Consider the following 18,395-nt stretch of genomic DNA (forward strand, 5'->3'; position numbering starts at 1 on the left):
CACAAACAAAAGAAAACAAATCGGTGGTTACCAGAAGGCAGGTGGGTAGGTGAAGTAAATGAAAGGGACTTAGAGTACTCTTAATGTGCAGAATTGCTGAATCACTATACTGTACACCTGAAAATAATATAAAACTGCATTTTAGTTATACTAGAATTTTTAAAAAAAAATTAATGAAAAAACAAAACTATCAATATCAATTCATGAAAATATTAACACAGATATCCACTTTCTCTGTGAAAGGGTCTGTAACCAAAGATGTCCTGGTGGCAATGAACAGAACACTGTACAACCAGATGTTGTTGTTGTTGTTGTTGTTTTTTAAAGATTTTATTTATTTATTTGACAGAGAGAGATCACAAGTAGATAGAGAGGCAGGCACAGAGAGAGAGAGAGGTAAGCAGGTTCCCTGCTGAGCAGAGAGCCCGATGCAGGACTTGATCCCAGGACCCCGAGATCATGACCTGAGCCGAAGGCAGCAGCTTAACCCATTGAGCCACCCAGGCGCCCCAGATTTGTTTTCTAAATACAGTATCTCATTAAAAGGAACTGGAACTCCTTGGAGAAATAACTGATTTCTGGGCCAGGTAAAGGACAATGCAAAATATACATTCAACATCTTATGAGGGCAGAAAGTAACGAAGTGCTCTAGAATGGTGATGTGCAAAAGGGTTAGCAGGAGCCATACAGAAGGAGCTCCCACTTACCACCAGTGATACAAAAGAACATTGAAATAAATAATGATAGAGATATTAACAAAGAAAGAATATTAGCATATACAAATTAAACAAATGAAGAGAGAATAGAATGTAAAGCCCTCCCATATACTTATAGTAATCTATCAACTAAAACATATAAATAATAAGATTATTCAGCATTTGGAACCCATCAAAGTAATATATCATACAGCCAAAAATCATGAATGGATACTACAGTATGCAGAATTTCTACATATGGCCCCCAAGATTTCATGCTCCCTAATCTCCAGAACCTATGAATGTGAGGAAATGCCACTTCCATGACTGTACTATGTAAAACAGCACCACTGACCTTAAGAATTGGAGGGAGGGGTGAAAGGAATTTGGCTAATGTAATCACATGAGTCCTTAAAGGTAATTCAATTTCTCCAGATGATGGCTGAAGAAGCAAGCAAAAGAGTTAGGTTCAAAGCATGAGACTCAACATGCTGGTTTTCAACATGGAGAGGACCATTAAAGAAGAAATACAAACAGCCTTAAGCTAAGACAGAGGAACCTGGCCAACAGCCAGCAAGAAATGGGAACCTTATACCTATAACCACAAGGACTTGAAATCTGGCAACAGCCTAAATGAGCACAGACATGGATTTTTCCACAGAGCTTTCAGAAAGGAACATAGTCTCAATGATACGTTAACTTTAGCCTTGTGATACCCTAAGGAGAGCCCAGAAAGGCTCACTGGACTCCTGACCTACAGAACTGTGAAATAATACATTTGGATTATTATAAGTTGCCATGTTTGCGGTTATTTGCAACAGAAAACATGTAAGTTAACTTTTGATAATGAAAAAGAATACCTAAATAGTTTCACAGTAATATCCTACGAATTACTTATTAGTTAGAAAGGAATAAATCATTAAATTCGTAGTGGATTAATCCAGCATAACAACCACAGTCAAGTAACCTAAGTTAATAACACCAATAAAAGAAAAAATTACAGGGGCGCATGGGTGGCTCAGTTGGTTAAACATTTGCCTTCAGGTCAGGTCATCCATCATGCCAGGGTCCTGGGATGCAGCCCACATCAGCCTTCCTGCTCAGAAGGGGGCCTGCTTCTGCCTTTCCCTCTGCCTGCCGCTCCCTCTGCTTGTGCACTTATGTGCACTCTCTGTCAAATAAATTAAATCTTTTAAAACAATAAAGCTTTAAAAAAAGAAAAAATTTTATCATGTGCCTTGTGATATGATGTACTGACAAGAACGCCACACCACATATTAACCCCAACAAAAATAAATAACCTGAATCTAATTTAACTAATCAGACAAATTCACATCAATGCCACCAACGTAATAGACCTGTCAAAAGTATCATGGCTCCAACAGACAAAGAAACGGTTTTAGATTTAAAAGGACTAAAGAGGGGGTGCCTGGGCGCCCCAGTCATTAAGCATCTGCCTTTGGTTCAGGTCATGATCCTAGGGTCCTGGGATCGAGCCCCTTGTCAGGTTCCCCCACTCTGCAGGAAGCCTGCTACTCTCTCTCCCACTCCCCCTGCTTGTGTTCCCTCTCTCACAATCTGTCAAATAAATAAATAAAATCTTCTTTAAAAAATAAAAGAACTAAAGAGGGGCGCCTGGTTAGCTCAGTCAGTTAAGCATCCAATTTGGTTTCGGCTGAGGTCATGATCTCATGGGTGGTGAGAGCGAGCCCATCATCCACATTCAGCAGAGTCGGCTTGAGACTCTTTCCCCCTTCCTCTTCCTACCACTCTTCTCTTGCATGCACACTCTCTCAAATAAATAAATAAAATCTTTTTTAAATGAAAATGAAAATAAAAGAGTCTTTTTAGACAAGACAAGTATATGCTGCCTATATATGTTGTCTTCAGGTGGATACTTGACTTGGGAGGAAAAATTTATCTATAAAAACACTGTTGGAGCAATTTTTGAATTAAGAATAAGGACTGAAGATTAGATAACACTATATATTTAGTTTTACCCACCTACTTACCATTCCCATTACTCAATACTTCTTACATTTAGGTGTTGCCATTTCAAATTATTTACCTTCTGATTTAAGAAAACCCTTTAATATTTCTTCTATTGTAGGTCTACTGACATAACAGAGTTCTCATTTTTGTCTATATTAACTCCACCTTCACTTTTGAAAGATGATTTCACTGCATATGCATATACAGTTCCAAGTTAGCAATTATTTTCATTTCATACTTTAAAGAAATCATTTCATTATCATGTAGCTTCTATCATTCATGTTGTTGACTGTGCTATCATTGTTTTTGCTTTTCCCTTGAAAGCAGTAATTTTTTTTCCTGTCTGCGTATAAGTTTTTCTCTTGGTTTTTTGTTCTTTAGGAGCTTAATTATAATACTATCTAGTTATCATTTTCTTTATATTTATCCTGCTTGAGGTTCACAGAGTTTAATGAATCCATGGCTTGATGCCTTTCATCACTTTCAGAAAATGCTCAGCTAGGTTTCTGACCCATTCTATCTTTTCCCCCTTCTGAGATTCTAATTACACATATAGCTGAACTTCTTACTGTAGTCTACCTCTCTTATACTTTTTGTACATACTGTATTTGTGGTGCACATGCACGTGCATGGGGGGGGGTGTATTCAGCTCTTACATATGCAGCCACCCTTGAAAACCTCAAAAATGATCATCACATGATACAGGACACTTTTAAAAAGGAGAAAGGAGGTAGAGAGGAGGTATTGAGACTTTTTTGTTAAAAAAATGCACCAATTCTATTCAGAGAAGTTATGAAACACTGTAAAAATTTAACTCATAGAGGTGCCTGGGTGGCTCAGTGGGTTAAAGTTTCTGCCTTCAGCTCAGGTCATGATCTCAGGGTCCTGGGATCGAGCCCCACATCCAGCTCTCTGCTCAGCAGGGAGTCTGCTTCCCTTCTTCTCTCTCTGCCTACTTGTGATCTCTGTCTGTCAAATAAATAAATAAAATATAAAAAAAATTTAACTCGGGATGCCTGGGTAATTCAGTCGGTTAAGCTGCTGCCTTCAGCCCAGGTCATAATCCCAGGGTCCTGGGATCAAGTCCCCCCATCGGGCTCCTTGCTCGGCAGGGAGCCTGCTTCTCTCTCTCTCTCTGCTTCTGCCTCCCATTCTGCCTGCTTGTTCTCTCTCTCTCTCTCTCTCTCTGACAAATAAATAAAATCTTTTAAAGAATTTAACTCATATACACAAATAACTAAAATAATATATTTCTATACTGCTCCCACCTCTTCTAATACTACCTATTTTTCATAGTGAACATTTATCACCCATGCTATAAGATATCTCCATTATGCATAAAATCACAGTGCATCCTTCTCTAAGCACCTATCCATATAACCTTACATTTTACTTATCTAAATTAAAATCTCCAATTATCAGATACCAGCTAAACACTAGGTTCAGAAGGGCTAATAAACCCTTCAATAGCTGCTCCCTCCCAAAACTAAATGTAAAATAGACTAGAAGATACTGCACATTATTTCTCAATTTACCTGTGCTTTGGCTCATCACAAGTCTTGGAGGAGAACTTGTTTCTTCAGATTCTTCTGATGAGTGTGCCAGGAAGTCATGAAGCTTCTGCACCAATGTATTCAACTTGCTTTCACTATCAAAACAAAAATTTAAAGAACTTCTTTAATTAGCCTGCCATGTATTTAATCAAATGTAAAGGCCTAACAAACTGAAAACATACCTATACTGTAAGTGGTCTGAAAGAATATATATTCAAAATAAAAGTAAATGAATTTTCATTATTTCACTAAAGATTTGAAAACATGAGTAAAATGCTGACGTGACTTTGCTTTACATCATTTAAAATAATAATAATATATCAAATATAACTAAAATACTTACTCCATGGAAGCCTTCTGGATTTTTTTAATCACTCTATCTTCTGCTCGTCACAGAAGAATTAATGACAAAAAGATGAAGAAAACCAAAAAAGGACTTAGTAGATCTCACAGATTCCCAGGGAAATATTTATGTAACTAAATCATTACAGCATATCTTGCTAAGTTATATTAACAGGTATATCTGTAACCCAACAGATTTATAAAAGCTGAAACCTTAAAAGAATGCACAAAATAAACATGTATCCCTTTTCTAATACAGGATTTACTAAACTTAAAAGAGGGAAAATAGATAAAACTGACTTGACTGAAATTTAAAACTTTTGTGTATTCAAAGATACCATCAAGAAAGTGAAGAGATGGGCACCTGGGTGGCTCAGTGGGTTAAAGCCTCTGCCTTTGGCTCAGGTCATGATCCCAGGGTCCTGGGATCGAGCCTCGCATCGGGTCCCTGCTCAGCGGGGAGCCTGCTTCCTCCTCTCTCTCTCTCACTCTCTGCCTACTTGTGATCTCTGTCTGTCAAATAAATAAATTTCATACATTGGGGAAAAAAAAAAACCAAAAAACCTAAAAACAGGAATTCCAGCTACAATCTTCAGATCACCCTTGTAATGTGTTATGGGTCCATTTTTCCTGGAATAGCTTAAATTGAAGCAGTTTCCCCTGTTTTGGAGATTTTGTAGTTAATTTTAATTTTGGCTATTGTTTGGAAAAGATGGGCTGTCTGTGTAGATATGAAGTATAGTTTTTCCATAAAACAGATGTTTATTTTGTATTAAAAATACCACTGTACTTGTTTTACACCATTTGTATACATGTGGTGATATTAATGCTGAACTGTAAAATTCAGGAATTAAAATGTGACCCTGTAATTCTAAAAAAAAAAAAAAATATATATATATATATATAAAAATAAAACTTATGACCCAACAATCACACTACTGGGTATATACCCAAAAAATACAAAACACTGATTCAAAGGGATACAAGTACCTCAATGTTTATAGAAGCATTATTTACAATAGCCAAGGTATGGAAGTAGTCCAAGTGTTCATCAACTGATGAATGGATAAAAAAGATGTGGTGTATGGATCTCTGTGTGTGTGTGTATATATATATATATACACACTCATACACATATATATACACATATAAAATGAATTACTCATCCAAGAATAAGAATGAAATCTTGACATTTGCAATTACATGAGTGGAGCTGGAGTATAATGCTGAGCAAAGTCAGAGAAAGACAAATACCATGTGATTTCACTCATATGTGGAATTTAAGAAATAAAACAAACGAGCAAAGGGAATATAAGAGAAAAATTAACAGACTCTTAATTGCAGAGAACAAACTGACAGTTACCAGAGAGGAGGTGAGTGGAGGGATGGGTTAAATAGGTGATGAGGACTGAGAAATGCACTTGTGATGGGCATCAGGTAATATACAGGGGATTGTTCAATCAGTATATTTCACACTTGAAACTAAGGTTAAACTGTATGTTAACTAACTAGAATTAAAATTAAAACTTTATTTTTTTAATAAATGGTCACTCCTCAATCAGGAAAAGTAAGATTTTATTTATTATTTGACAGAGAGAGAGAAGCAGCATAAGCGGGCAGAGGGAGAGGAAGGAAGTAGGCTCCCCACTGAGCAAGGAGCCTGATGCAGAACTGGATTCCAGTACCCTGGTATCATGACAGGAGCTAAAGGCAGACGCTTAACCAAATGAGCCACCCAGGCCCCCCTAAAATTACAAGTTTCAAAGAGATCAACTTATCCTACAAGAGATGCCCGAGCAATTCCTTCATCCTAGGTGGGGCTGGTCTGTACCTCCTGGTCCAGTGGAATAGGAATTGGGATTAGAAGGTGTCAAGCAAAGTACACTTCCCAAGACCAAGTGCCCTGCTTCCTTCACCAGACCCTGTTCCTCATGCCCACCATGGCTACAATTCAGCAGCTTGTAGGAAGATGGTTTTAAGAAATATATGAAGAGTAGACTTTCATGAATATATGAAGGAAGTACGATTGGGAGTGACACTGTGAAAAATGGGCACAATGGCCAAGCCAGATTGTGTAACACATCCGACAGCAAATCTATCACCATAAAAACTGAGAGCACTTTAGAAGCTTTCTCGTAAACTGGGAAAGAAGTTTGAGGAAACTTCAACCAATGGCAGAAAAACGCAGAATGTCTTCAACTTTACAAATAGTATATTGGCTTAACACCAGGAACAGACTTAGAAGGAAAGCACAATAAGAAAAGTGGAAGATAAGGATATTAATAATGGAATGTATTATGAACAAAGTCACCGGGATGTATGAAAAGGTATAATAAAAATCTCACCATCACCCTAGAGTAATTAGCTGTTAAAATAAACAACTTCTGTTCAATGAGCAAATGCATCCTTTTTTAATGCATTACTGTGTTCAATGATCTCTATCACAAACATTTTACATGCAATTATCCAAGAAATGACTTTATTAGGATCATCCCTTTGGTTAGCTGATAAATGTGTGCTAAAAAAAGGGCACCTGGGTGGCTCAGTGGGTTAAGCCGCTGCCTTCGGCTCAGGTCATGGTCTCAGGGTCCTGGGATCGAGCCCCGCATCGGGCTCTCTGCTCTGCAGGGAGCCTGCTTCCCCCTCTCTCTCTGCCTGCTGCTCTACTTGTGATCTCTCTTTCTCTCTGTGTCAAATAAATAAATAAAGTATTTTAAAAAAATGTGTGCTAAAAAAAAAGCAATGTAAAACATATTACTTCACTCTGATCCCCTTACAGTAACTTCTAAAAAAATATGAAAGATATGAACATTTTCGCCTAAAAAGTAAATAAAATACCTAAAGAAAGGAATATGAAACTAACTCTATTAAATGCTACAAAGTGTTAAACACGGGGGGGGTTGCCTATGAAATATTTAAGGGAAAAAGGACTGCTCACTGTAGGACAACTCTCATATGCCCAGGGGTAATACAGGGATTTAGAAAAGAACTTGGCAAAAAGTCTTTGATCTTATCTTGAATAATTCTGCCTATATTCAATCTAGACAAAGAAAATACAAAAATACAACAATTATAAGAACATATTACGAGCAACTACGCACCAGCAAATTAGACAAATCTGGAAGAAATGGATGCATTCCTAGAGATATATAAACCACCAAACTGAACCAGGAAGAAATAGAAAACCTGAACAGACCCATAACCAGTAAGGAGACTGAAAATGTAGTAGAGTGGTGTTAAGTCAAGTGGTTGTGTCAGGGGAAGCAGCCACCTGCTAGGAAGGGTCAGCCTAAGAGTACTGACCCAGCACGGCCTCTATACCTGTCCCTCTTCATAGTCCAACACCTGGAACCTGGAGCTGTCTGCCATTCCCCAGATCAGGCTGAAAGTACTTGGCCAGACTGTGGACAGAGGAGGCTGAGGATTTGTGTATTGAGAGCCACAGCCTGACCCAGCTCATAGCCTATACTCAGCAATGGCTGGGTCACGTCTTCCACCACCACATCTCCCTGCTGCAGCTAGGCCAGGTCCCCCTCACAATGAGCCTGTCACCCCCATTAGCCTCTTACCTGAGCTCATCCACCTCAGTGGCTGCCATGTGCTCTGTGAGCACCACCTTGAAACATCTCAGCCGAGACACCATACCCCCGTATAGTGCCTGGTCCTCGCATCTACCATGGAAGCTCCCACAGAAGTACAGGGCCCTGTGGCCCTGCTGGACTGGCTCCCCATGCTCCTGCGTTAATGCCATTGCTGCCTTTGCTCCGCTCCCCATACTCCGTGTACTTTTAAGACATGGGGCCAGTATTACACTGATCCCCAAACCAGACAAAGACCCCATCAAAAAAGAGAATTACAGACCAATATCCTTGATGAATACAGATGCAAAAATTCTCACCAAAATACTAGCCACCAATAGGATCCAACAGTACATTGAAACAATTATTCACCATGACCAAGTGGGATTTATTCCTGGGCTGCAAGGTTGGTTCAACATCCGCACATCAATCAATGTGATACAATACGTTAATAAAAGAAAGAACAAGAACCATATGATACTCTCAATAGATGCTGAAAAACCATTTGACAAAGTACAACATCCTTTCTTGATCAAAGCTCTTCAGAGTGTAGGGATAGAGGATACATACCTCAGTTATCATCAAAGCTATATATGAAAAACCCATAGCGAATACCATCCTCAATGGGGAAAAACTGGGAGCTTTTCCTCTAAGGTCAGGAACACAGCAAGGATGTCTACTATCATCACTGCTATTCAACATGGTACTAGAAGTCCTAGTCTCAGCAATCAGACAACAAAAAGAAATTCAAGGCATCCAAATCAGCAAAGAAGTAGTCAAACTCTCACTCTTTGCAGCGGATATGATACTTTCTGTGGATAACCCGAAAGACTCCACTCCAAAACTGCTAGAACTTGTACAGGAATTCAGTAAAGTGTCAGGATATAAAGTCAATGCACAGAAATCAGTTGCATTTCTATACACCAACAACAAGACAGAAGAAAGAGAAATTAAAGAGTCAATACCATTTATAATTGCACCCAAAATCGTAAGATACCCAGGAGTAAACCCAAACAAAGAGGCAAAGATTCTATAATCAGAAAACTATAAAGTACTCATGAAAGAAATTGAGGAAGACACAAAGAAATGGAAAAACTTTCCATTCACATGGACTGGAAGAACAAATATTGTGAAAATGTCTATGCTACCTAAAGCAATCTACACATTTAGTGCAATCCCTATCCAAATACCATCCATTTTTTTCCAAGAAATGGAACAAATAATCCTAAAATTTATATGGAACCGAGAAAGACACTGAATAGCCAGAGGAATGTTGAAAAAGAAAGCCAAAGTTGGTGGCATCACAATTCCAGACTTTAAGCCCTATTACAAAGCTGTTATTAAGACAGTATGGTACTGGCACAAAAACAGACATATCGATCAATGGAACAGAACAGAGAGCCCAGAAATAGACCTTCAACTCTATGGCCAACTAATCTTCGACAAAGCGGGAAAGAATGTCCAATGTAAAAAAGACAGTCTCTTCAACACATGGTGTTGGGAAAACTGGACAGCCACATTCAGAAGAATGAAACTGGACCATTTCCTTACACCACAAACAAAAATAGACTCAAAATGGATGAAAGACCTCAATGTGAGACAGGAATCTGACAAAATCCTTGAGAACACAGGCAGGAACCTCTTTGACCTCAGAAACACCAACTTCTCCCTAGACACATTACCAAAGGCAAGGGAAGCAAGGGCAAAAATGGTTATTGGGACTTCATCAAGATCAAAAGCTTTTGCTTTTGCACAGCAAAGGAAACAGTCAACAAAACTGAAAGACAGTTGACAGAATGGGAGAAGATATTTGCAAATGACATATCAGATAAAGGGCTAGTATACAAATCTATAAAGAACTCATCAAACTCAGCACCCAAAGAACAAATAATCCAATCAAGAAATGGGCACAGGACATGAACAGACATTTCTGCAAAGAAAACATTCAGATGGCCAACAGAAACATGAGAAAGTGCTCCACATCACTCGGCATCAGAGAAATACAAATCAGAACCACAATGAGATACCACCTCACACCAGTCAGAATGGTTAAAATTAACAAGTCAGGAAACGACAGATGCTGGCAAGGATGTGGAGAAAGGGGAACCCTCCTACACTGTTGGTGGGAATGCAAGCTGGTGCAGCCACTCTGGCAAACAGCATGGAGGTTCCTCAAAATGTTGAAAACAGAGCTACCCTACGACCCAGCAATCACACTACTGGGTATTTACCCTAAAGATACAGATATAGTGATGCAAAGGGGCACATGCACCCAATGTTTATAGCAGCAATGTCCACAATAGCCAAACTATGGAAAGTACCTAGATGTCCATCAACAGATAAATAGATAAAGAAGATGTGGTGTGTATGTATGTGTGTGTGTGTGTGTGTGTGTGTGTATATATATATATATATATACACACACACACACACACATACATACACACACACTCACACACACACACACAAATGGAATACTATGCATCCATCAAAAATGAAATCTTACCATTTGCAACAATGTGGGTGGAACTAGAGGGTATTATGCTGAGTGAAATAAAGTCAATCAGAGAAAGACAATTATCATATGATCTCCCTGATATGAGGAAGTTGAGAGGCAGAGTGGGGGGTCTGGGGGTAGGGAAGGAAAAAATGAAACAAGATGGGATCAAGAGGGAGACAAACCATAAGAGACAATCTCACAAAACAAACTGATGGTTACTGGGGGGAGGGGGGTATGGAGAGGATGGTTGGGTTATAGATATTGGGGAGGGTATGTGATATGGTGAGTGCTATGAAGTGTGTAAGCCTGACGATTCATAGACCTGTAACGCTGGGGCAAATAACACATTATATGTTAACAAAAATAATTAATAGGAAAAAAAATCCCCAAAACACCGATAAAAGCAAGTTGTGAAATAGTATGTACTTAATGGTATCAAACTCATAAAGCTGAAAAATTCTAAATAATGTTTAAGTTTATGGATGCAGAAAAATTTATCCATACTTGTATATGTATGTAGAAAATATAAGACCTCACCTCTATCTTTTAATGTTTTATTTCTTTAAAAGAAATCTGAAGCAAATATGACATAAGATTTCATAAAGCTAGGTGGTAGGTGCAGAAGTATTTATAGTATCTGAAATTTTATTAAATAATATATTCAGAGTATGAATGTTCTAAAACTCATTACTTATTTGTTTACATAGTTGTTTACATCAATAACTTAAGTCTAAAAATATACTGATGAATTATTGAGAATGTAAGCTTCATCCCTCACTTCTTTATTTATTTGACAGAGAGAAATCACAACAAGGCAGAGAGGCAGGCAGAGAGAGAGGAGGAAGCAGGCTCCCCGCGGAGCAGAGAGCCCCATGTGGGGCTCGATCCCAGGACCCTGGGATCATGACCTGAGCCGAAGGCAGAGGCTTTAACCCACTGAGCCACCCAGGCGCCCCATACCTCACTTCTTTTTACACAGAACAAAAGCATCCTTCTATCCTTCATATATTAAATTTGATAATAAAAACTAAAGGAAAACTTCAAAAAATTAAGTGTATAAGAATTAATGAATTTGCCTCACTTCTTTATTCAATCAGCATATATTATATGACAACTATGAGCATTCAAAACAATCTAATAACATAAATGGCTTCTTCTGTCACAAGTCACCTGGTCATAGGTAGACCAACGTATATTTAGACACATTACAAAAGACCAAGGTCAAAAATTTTAAAAGAGCTAAACACTAAAACAGTGACGCTGGCCCTCAGAGCAGTTCTTAAATGGAAAATTTTTTTTTTAAGGTTTTATTTATTTATTTGACAGAGAGAGAGAGAGAGAGATCACAAGTAGAGAGGCAGGCAGAGAGAGAGGGGGATGCAGGCTCCCCGCTGAGTAGAGAATTAAATGGAAAATTTTAAAAGAGATTCCTAAAATAGCAGATTAGTTTACTGTGCCACTCTGGGACATACAAAGGCATCCTAAAATATTTTTCTTAAACCAGCAAAAACACTCAAAACCCTCCTTATACATCCAATTAAGATATGGCTAAATATGAATTACAGTACATGAGCAAAATACTCTAATAAAGGTTCACAGTGTATAAAATCAAAGTTCAAACTGAGAAGCACTGGAACCAGACACTAAGCCTTGTCATAACCAGAAACCTGGGACATAAATGGTCATTCACAACAATAAAGTTCATGCAAAACAAGAAATCTCATAACATCTGATTGAAAAGGCAACATAAAAAAAAACTGAACTTCAGTTATACTAATCTCTGCAAGTTACTTTCAAATAAGTAAGAAAACAGGATAGACTGCTTCATCAACAGAGTTAGATGGACAAATATGTAATAAAACATGTACAGTAAAATGTTAAAGGAAAAATCCAGGTGTTGAATATATGTAAAATTCTTTCAAATTTGATATGTTTGAAAATATTCATAATAAAATTTTGAAAAATTCATACTTCAATTCACAGACCTGTACCCCCTGGGGCTAATAATACATTAAACATTAGTAAAAAAATTATTTAAAAAATTTATACTTCAATAATGTCAGAGTATAATACCCTCTCACCTACAATTATTGATGGCCCCCAAACACCTAAAACACTACCACATAAAAGAAATCAAGAAGGCAGGGAGGGGCACCTGGGTAGCTCAGTCGGTTAAGCATCAGACTCTTGATTTCAGTGCAGGTCATGATCTCAGGGTTGTGAGATCCAGCCATACACCAGGCTTCCAGCTGGGCAGGGAGCCTACTTAAGATTCTCTCTCCCTCTGTCCCTCTACCTCCCCCAACTCTCTTTCTCTCTCCCTCTATTAAAAAAGAGAGAGAGAGAAAGAGATATCAAGATGGCAACCACCTTCAGTATTGGAAACAAAAGGAAAAAAAAAAACTATCTTTTGCAAACAGTTCAATTTAGGCAAACACCACACAGTATAGTTTATTTTACAATAAAAAAAACTTCCCTGACCTATCTCCTCACACATGTCAACTGGCTAAAATCAACAACACAAGAAACAACAGATGTTAGCTAAGATGTGGAGGAAGAAGAACTCTCTTATACTGTTCGTAGGAATGCAAACAGGTACAGCCACTATGGAAAACAGTATGGAGGTTCCTCAGAAATTACGGAGGCAGCCCAAATGTCCATGGACTGATGAACAGATAAAGAGAATATGGTGTATATATATACAACGATAAAAAAGAGTGAAACTTTGCCTTTTGCAATGATGGGAATGGAGTAAGACAGTATTTCAGTAAGCAAAAAAGTCAGAGAAAAACAAATACCATACAATTTCACTCATATGTGGAATTTAAGTAACAAATGATCATGAAATTAAAAAAGAAGAAGAAACAGACTCTTATCTACAAAGAACAAACTGATGCTTACCAGAGAGGAGGTAGGTGGGAGATGGGTCAAATAGGTGATGTGGATTGAAGAGTGTACTTACTGTGATGAGCACCATGTGCTGTATCACTAAACTGTACATATGAAACTAATAGTACACTATATGTTAAGTAACTATAATTTGAATAAAAACATAAAATTAGTCTTCCATACAATAATATGATGTCTGGAATTTGCTTGAAAATAAATCACTGAGGAGGGACTTGGGTGGCTATATATGAAATTCAACAATGAGATGATAATTGCTGAAACTTCGTAACAGTTAACTGAGAGGTCATATTTTCTTCCATTTTAAATATGTTCGTAATTTTGCTATTTCCAGTAAAAAAAAAAAAAACTTCAATATATAGATTATTACTCTAATGCCTATTCAGTGTCCTATATCCTAGTATTGGGACCAGTGGACAGTAGGCACTCAAAGGTTTTCTATAGTTCAAACTCACACACACCCAGTTATATTCAATTAAATACAGATTAATGTTCATCTATGAATTCATTTCATAAACACATCCAAGTCACTCATTTCAGTGTCCCTTGCCCTTACACCTCACTGGGTATTTGTACGGAAGATTCAACCACCAACAATATATACACACACAAATGAAAATAAAAACCACAGCTAATATTTACTGGGCACTGCAGGACAAACACTGTTCCAAGACCTTAAATATCTCATTTAATCATAATCACCCTATAAAATAGGTGGTTATTATTATCTTTTATAAATGAGAAAACTGAGGTACAGAGGTTAGGTAAACTGCCCAAAGTAATAAAAATGAACCATGGAGCCAGGATCTAAATATAGCTGATAACTCCTAAATCATACCTTATCCAGATCTTAATTACAAATTATTTAAAAAGTAAAGGTTTGGGTACCTGGGTTGCTCAGTCACTTAAGCAGTTGCTGACAGCTCAGGTAATGATCCCAGGATCCTTCTTTCCAGCCCCACACTAGGCTCCCTGCTCAACAGAGAGTCTGAACCTCTCTCCTCTGCCCCCACTCCCTTCATGCTCTCTCTCCCAAATAAACAAAAACCTTTTTTTAATTAAGCTTGCTTTTTAAAATAATAAGGAATGGGGAGAGATTATCAAAGTACTCAAAAAAATTCATAGCAACTTTTCAATGGATCAGGCCTTTAACCAATTCACTCCAATGTCTTAAATTTACAGTAAATCAATCATGGATATAACTGAACAATCACTCTAGACAATGACATGAAACTTCACAAATACATATGACACTAGGAAAAAACGGCTCTCATGGGTGACAGAACAGTATCTATTTCACTGCTTTATCCCCCAGTACCCAGCAAAACAACCATCTAACAATTATTTGCTGAATAAACTGAACAATCAAAATAGTCCTTATCTTCTTTCTACTCCTGAATGTTCGATACATTGACATAAAATATGCCCTTTCCATTTTTTTAACTTTTTATATAAATTCCAGTTACTTAACATACACAGTAATATTAGTACCAGGTGTGAAATTTAGGGATTCCACACCAACACATAATACTCAGCACTCATCAGAATTGCACTCCTTAAACACATCACCTATTTAATCCATACAACCACCCACCTCCCCTCTGGTAACCATCCATTTGTTCTCTATAGTTAAGAATCTGTACCTTAGTTTGCCTGTCTTTTTCCCTAAGATCATTTTGATTCTTATAATCCACATGAGTGAAATTATGACTTATTTTGTGGAGCATAATACCATCTAGCTCCACCCATGTTGTTGAAAATGGTAAAATTTCATTCTTTTTAATGGCTGAGTGATATTTCATTGTGTGTATATATATACACCACTTTATCTATTAATCAGTTGATGGACATTTGGGCTCCTTCCATAATTTCGCTATTGTAGGTAATGCTGCTACAAACATCAAGGTGCACGTATCCCTCTTAGTATTTTTTAATTCTTTGGGTAAACATCTAATAGTACAATTGCACAATCGTAAGGTAGTTCTTTTTTTTTTTAAAGATTTTATTTATTTGACAGAGATCACAAGTAGGCAGAGAGGCAGGCAGAGACAGAAAGGGAAGCAGGCTCCCTGCTGAGCAGAGAGCCTGATATGGGGCTCGATCCCAGGACCCTGAGACCATGACCCAAGCCGAAGACAGAGGCTTTAACCCACTGAGCCACCCAGGCGCCCCAAGGTAGTTCTATTTTTAACTTTTTGATGTATCTCCATGCTGTTTTCCAAACTGACTACAACCAGGTTGCATTCCCACCAACAGTGTTTCTCCTTTCTCCACGTCCCGCCAAAACCTGTTCTTTCCTGTCTTCTTAATTTTAGCCATTCTGACTGGTGTGAGGTGAGAGCCCATTGCAGTTTTGATTTGTGTTTCCCTGATGATAAGTGACATTGAGCATCTTTTCATGTGGCTTTTAGCCATTTGGATATCTTCTTTGGAAAAATGTCTTATTCATGTCTTCTTGGATTATTTGTTTTCTGGGTACTGAGTTTTTAAGTTCTTTATAGATTTTGAATACTAACCCATTATCAGATTGGTAATTTGCAAATATCTTCTCCCATTCCATAGGTTACCTTTTAGTTTTGATTGTTTGCTTCACTGTGCAGAAGCTTTTTTTTTTTTAAAAAGATTTTATTTGTTTATTTGACAGAGAGAGATCACAAGTAGGCAGAGAGAGAGAGGGAAGCAGACTCCCTGCTGAGCAGAGAGCCCCATGGGACTTGATCCCAGGACCCTGAGATCATGACCTGAGCCGAAGGCAGAGGCTTAACCCACTGAGCCACCCAGGCGCCCCGATGTGCAGAAGCTTTTTATCTTGATAAAGTCCAGTTCATTTTTGCTTTTGTCTTCTCCCTTGCCTCCAGAGACATGTCTAGTCAGAAGCTGCTACACCCAAGGTCGAAGAGGTTCCTGCCTTTGTTCTCTAGGATTTTGATGGTTTTCTGTCTCACATTTAGACCTTTTGTCCATTTTGAGTTTATTTTTGTATTGTGTAAGAAAGTGGTCCGGTTTCATTCCTCTGCATGTGGCTGTCCAGTGTTCCCAGCATCATTTGTTGAAAAGACTGTCTTTTTCCCACCGGATATTCTTTTCTGCTTTTTCAAAAATTAGTTGACCATATAATTGTGAGTCCATTTCTGAGTTTTCTATTCTGTTCCATTGATCTACGTGTCTGTTTTCGTGCCAGTACCATACTGTCCTGATGATCACAGCTTTGTAATGTAACTTTAAGTCCAGAATTGTGATGCCTCCAGCTTTGCTTTTCTTTTTCAAGTTGCTTGCATTATTCAGTGTCTTTTGTGGTACCATACAAACTTTCTGATTGTTTCTTTCAGCTCTGTGAAAAATGCTGATGGTATTTTGAGAGGGATTGCACTGAATATGTAGATTCACACTGGTTCTTCCAATCCATAAGCATACAATGTTTTTCCATTTCCTTGTGTCATCTTCAATTTCTTTCATCAGTGTTTTGCAGTTTTCAGGTTATAGATCTTTTATCATTTGGTTGGGTTTATTGCTAGACATCTTTTTTCCCCATAAAATTGTAAAAGGGTTTGATTACTTGATTTCTTTCTGCTGCTTCATTACTGGTGTATAAAAATGCAACAGATTTCTGTATGTTGACTTTGTATCCTGGAACTTCACTGAATTCTTTTATCAGATCTAGCAATTTATTGGTCGAGTCTTTTGGGTTTCTACATAAAGTATCATTTCATCTGCAAACAGTCAAAGTTTGAGTTCTTCCTTGTCAATTGGGAGGGTGTTCCTTTTGTTGTCTGCTTACCGTGGCTAGGACTTCCAATATTATGTTAAATAATGGTGGTAAGGGTGGACACCCCTGTTTTGTTCCTAACCATAGAGGGGGGGAAAAGCTGGTTTTTCCCCACCGAGGATAATATTAGCTGTGGGGTTTTCATATAAGGCCTTTATGGTGTTGAGAAATGTTCCCTCTAACCTTACTTTGTTGAGGGTTTTTATCAAGAATGGATGTTATACTTTGGGGGCGCCTGGGTGGCTCAGTGGGTTAAAGCCTCTGCCTTCGGCTCAGGTCATGATCTCAGGGTCCTGGGACTGAGCCCCACATCGGGCTCTCTGCTTGGCAGGGAGCCTGCTTCCTCTTCTCTCTCTGCCTGCCTCTCTGCCTACTTGAGATCTCTGTCTGTAAAATAAATAAATAAAATCTTAAAAAAAAAAGAATGGATGTTATACTTTGTCATATACTTTCCTGCATCAGCTGAAAGGAGCATATGGTTCTTATACTTTTATTAATGTGGCATATCATACTGATAGACTTAGGAATACTGAAGCACTGTCGCAGCCCAGGAATACATCCCACTTTGTTGGGATGAATGATACTTTGAATGTAGTGTTGGATTCAGTTTGCTAATATTTTACTGAGAATTTTTGCATCCATGTTCATCAGGGATATTGGCCTGTATTTCTGTTTTAGCAGAGTCTTTATTTGGTTTTGGTATCAGGGTAATACTAGCCTCACAGAATGAATTTGGAAGTTTTCCTCCCTTTTTTTTTTAAATAGTTTTGAGAAGAATAGTTATTAACTCTTCTTTAAAAGTTTCACAGAATTCCTCTGAGAAGCCATCTGGCCCTAGACTTTTGTTTGTTGGGAGATTTTTGACTACTGATTCAATTTGCTGCTTATCAGTCTGTTCAACTTTCCTACTTCCTCCTATTTCAGTTTTGGTAGTTTATGTTTCTAGGAATTTATCCACTTCTTTCAGGTTGTCCAATATGTTAGCATAGTTTTTCATAATATTCACTCATTGTTTGTATTACTGTGGTATTTGTTGTTGTTTCTCCTCTCATCTGTGTTTTA

At 37.9% G+C, this 18,395-nt stretch overlaps 1 protein-coding gene and 2 pseudogenes across 6 annotated transcripts in view; 1 reads left to right on the forward strand and 2 right to left on the reverse strand.

Moving 5' to 3' along the window:
- Positions 1–18,395, reverse strand: part of ATRX (ATRX chromatin remodeler) — a 296,636-nt gene that overhangs the window by 244,958 nt on the left and 33,283 nt on the right. For all 6 annotated transcript variants that reach the window (XM_045994716.1, XM_045994715.1, XM_045994713.1 and 3 more), the window contains exon 2: positions 4,223–4,335. In XM_045994716.1, the coding sequence (XP_045850672.1) occupies positions 4,223–4,335 (113 nt within the window). The remainder of the gene's footprint in view (positions 1–4,222; positions 4,336–18,395) is intronic.
- On the forward strand, positions 6,523–6,915 carry LOC123934548 (annotated as a pseudogene).
- Positions 7,824–8,357, reverse strand: LOC123935222 (annotated as a pseudogene).

This window comes from Meles meles, chromosome X, assembly GCF_922984935.1.
Source record: "Meles meles chromosome X, mMelMel3.1 paternal haplotype, whole genome shotgun sequence".
Classification (NCBI taxonomy): Eukaryota; Metazoa; Chordata; class Mammalia; order Carnivora; family Mustelidae; genus Meles; species Meles meles.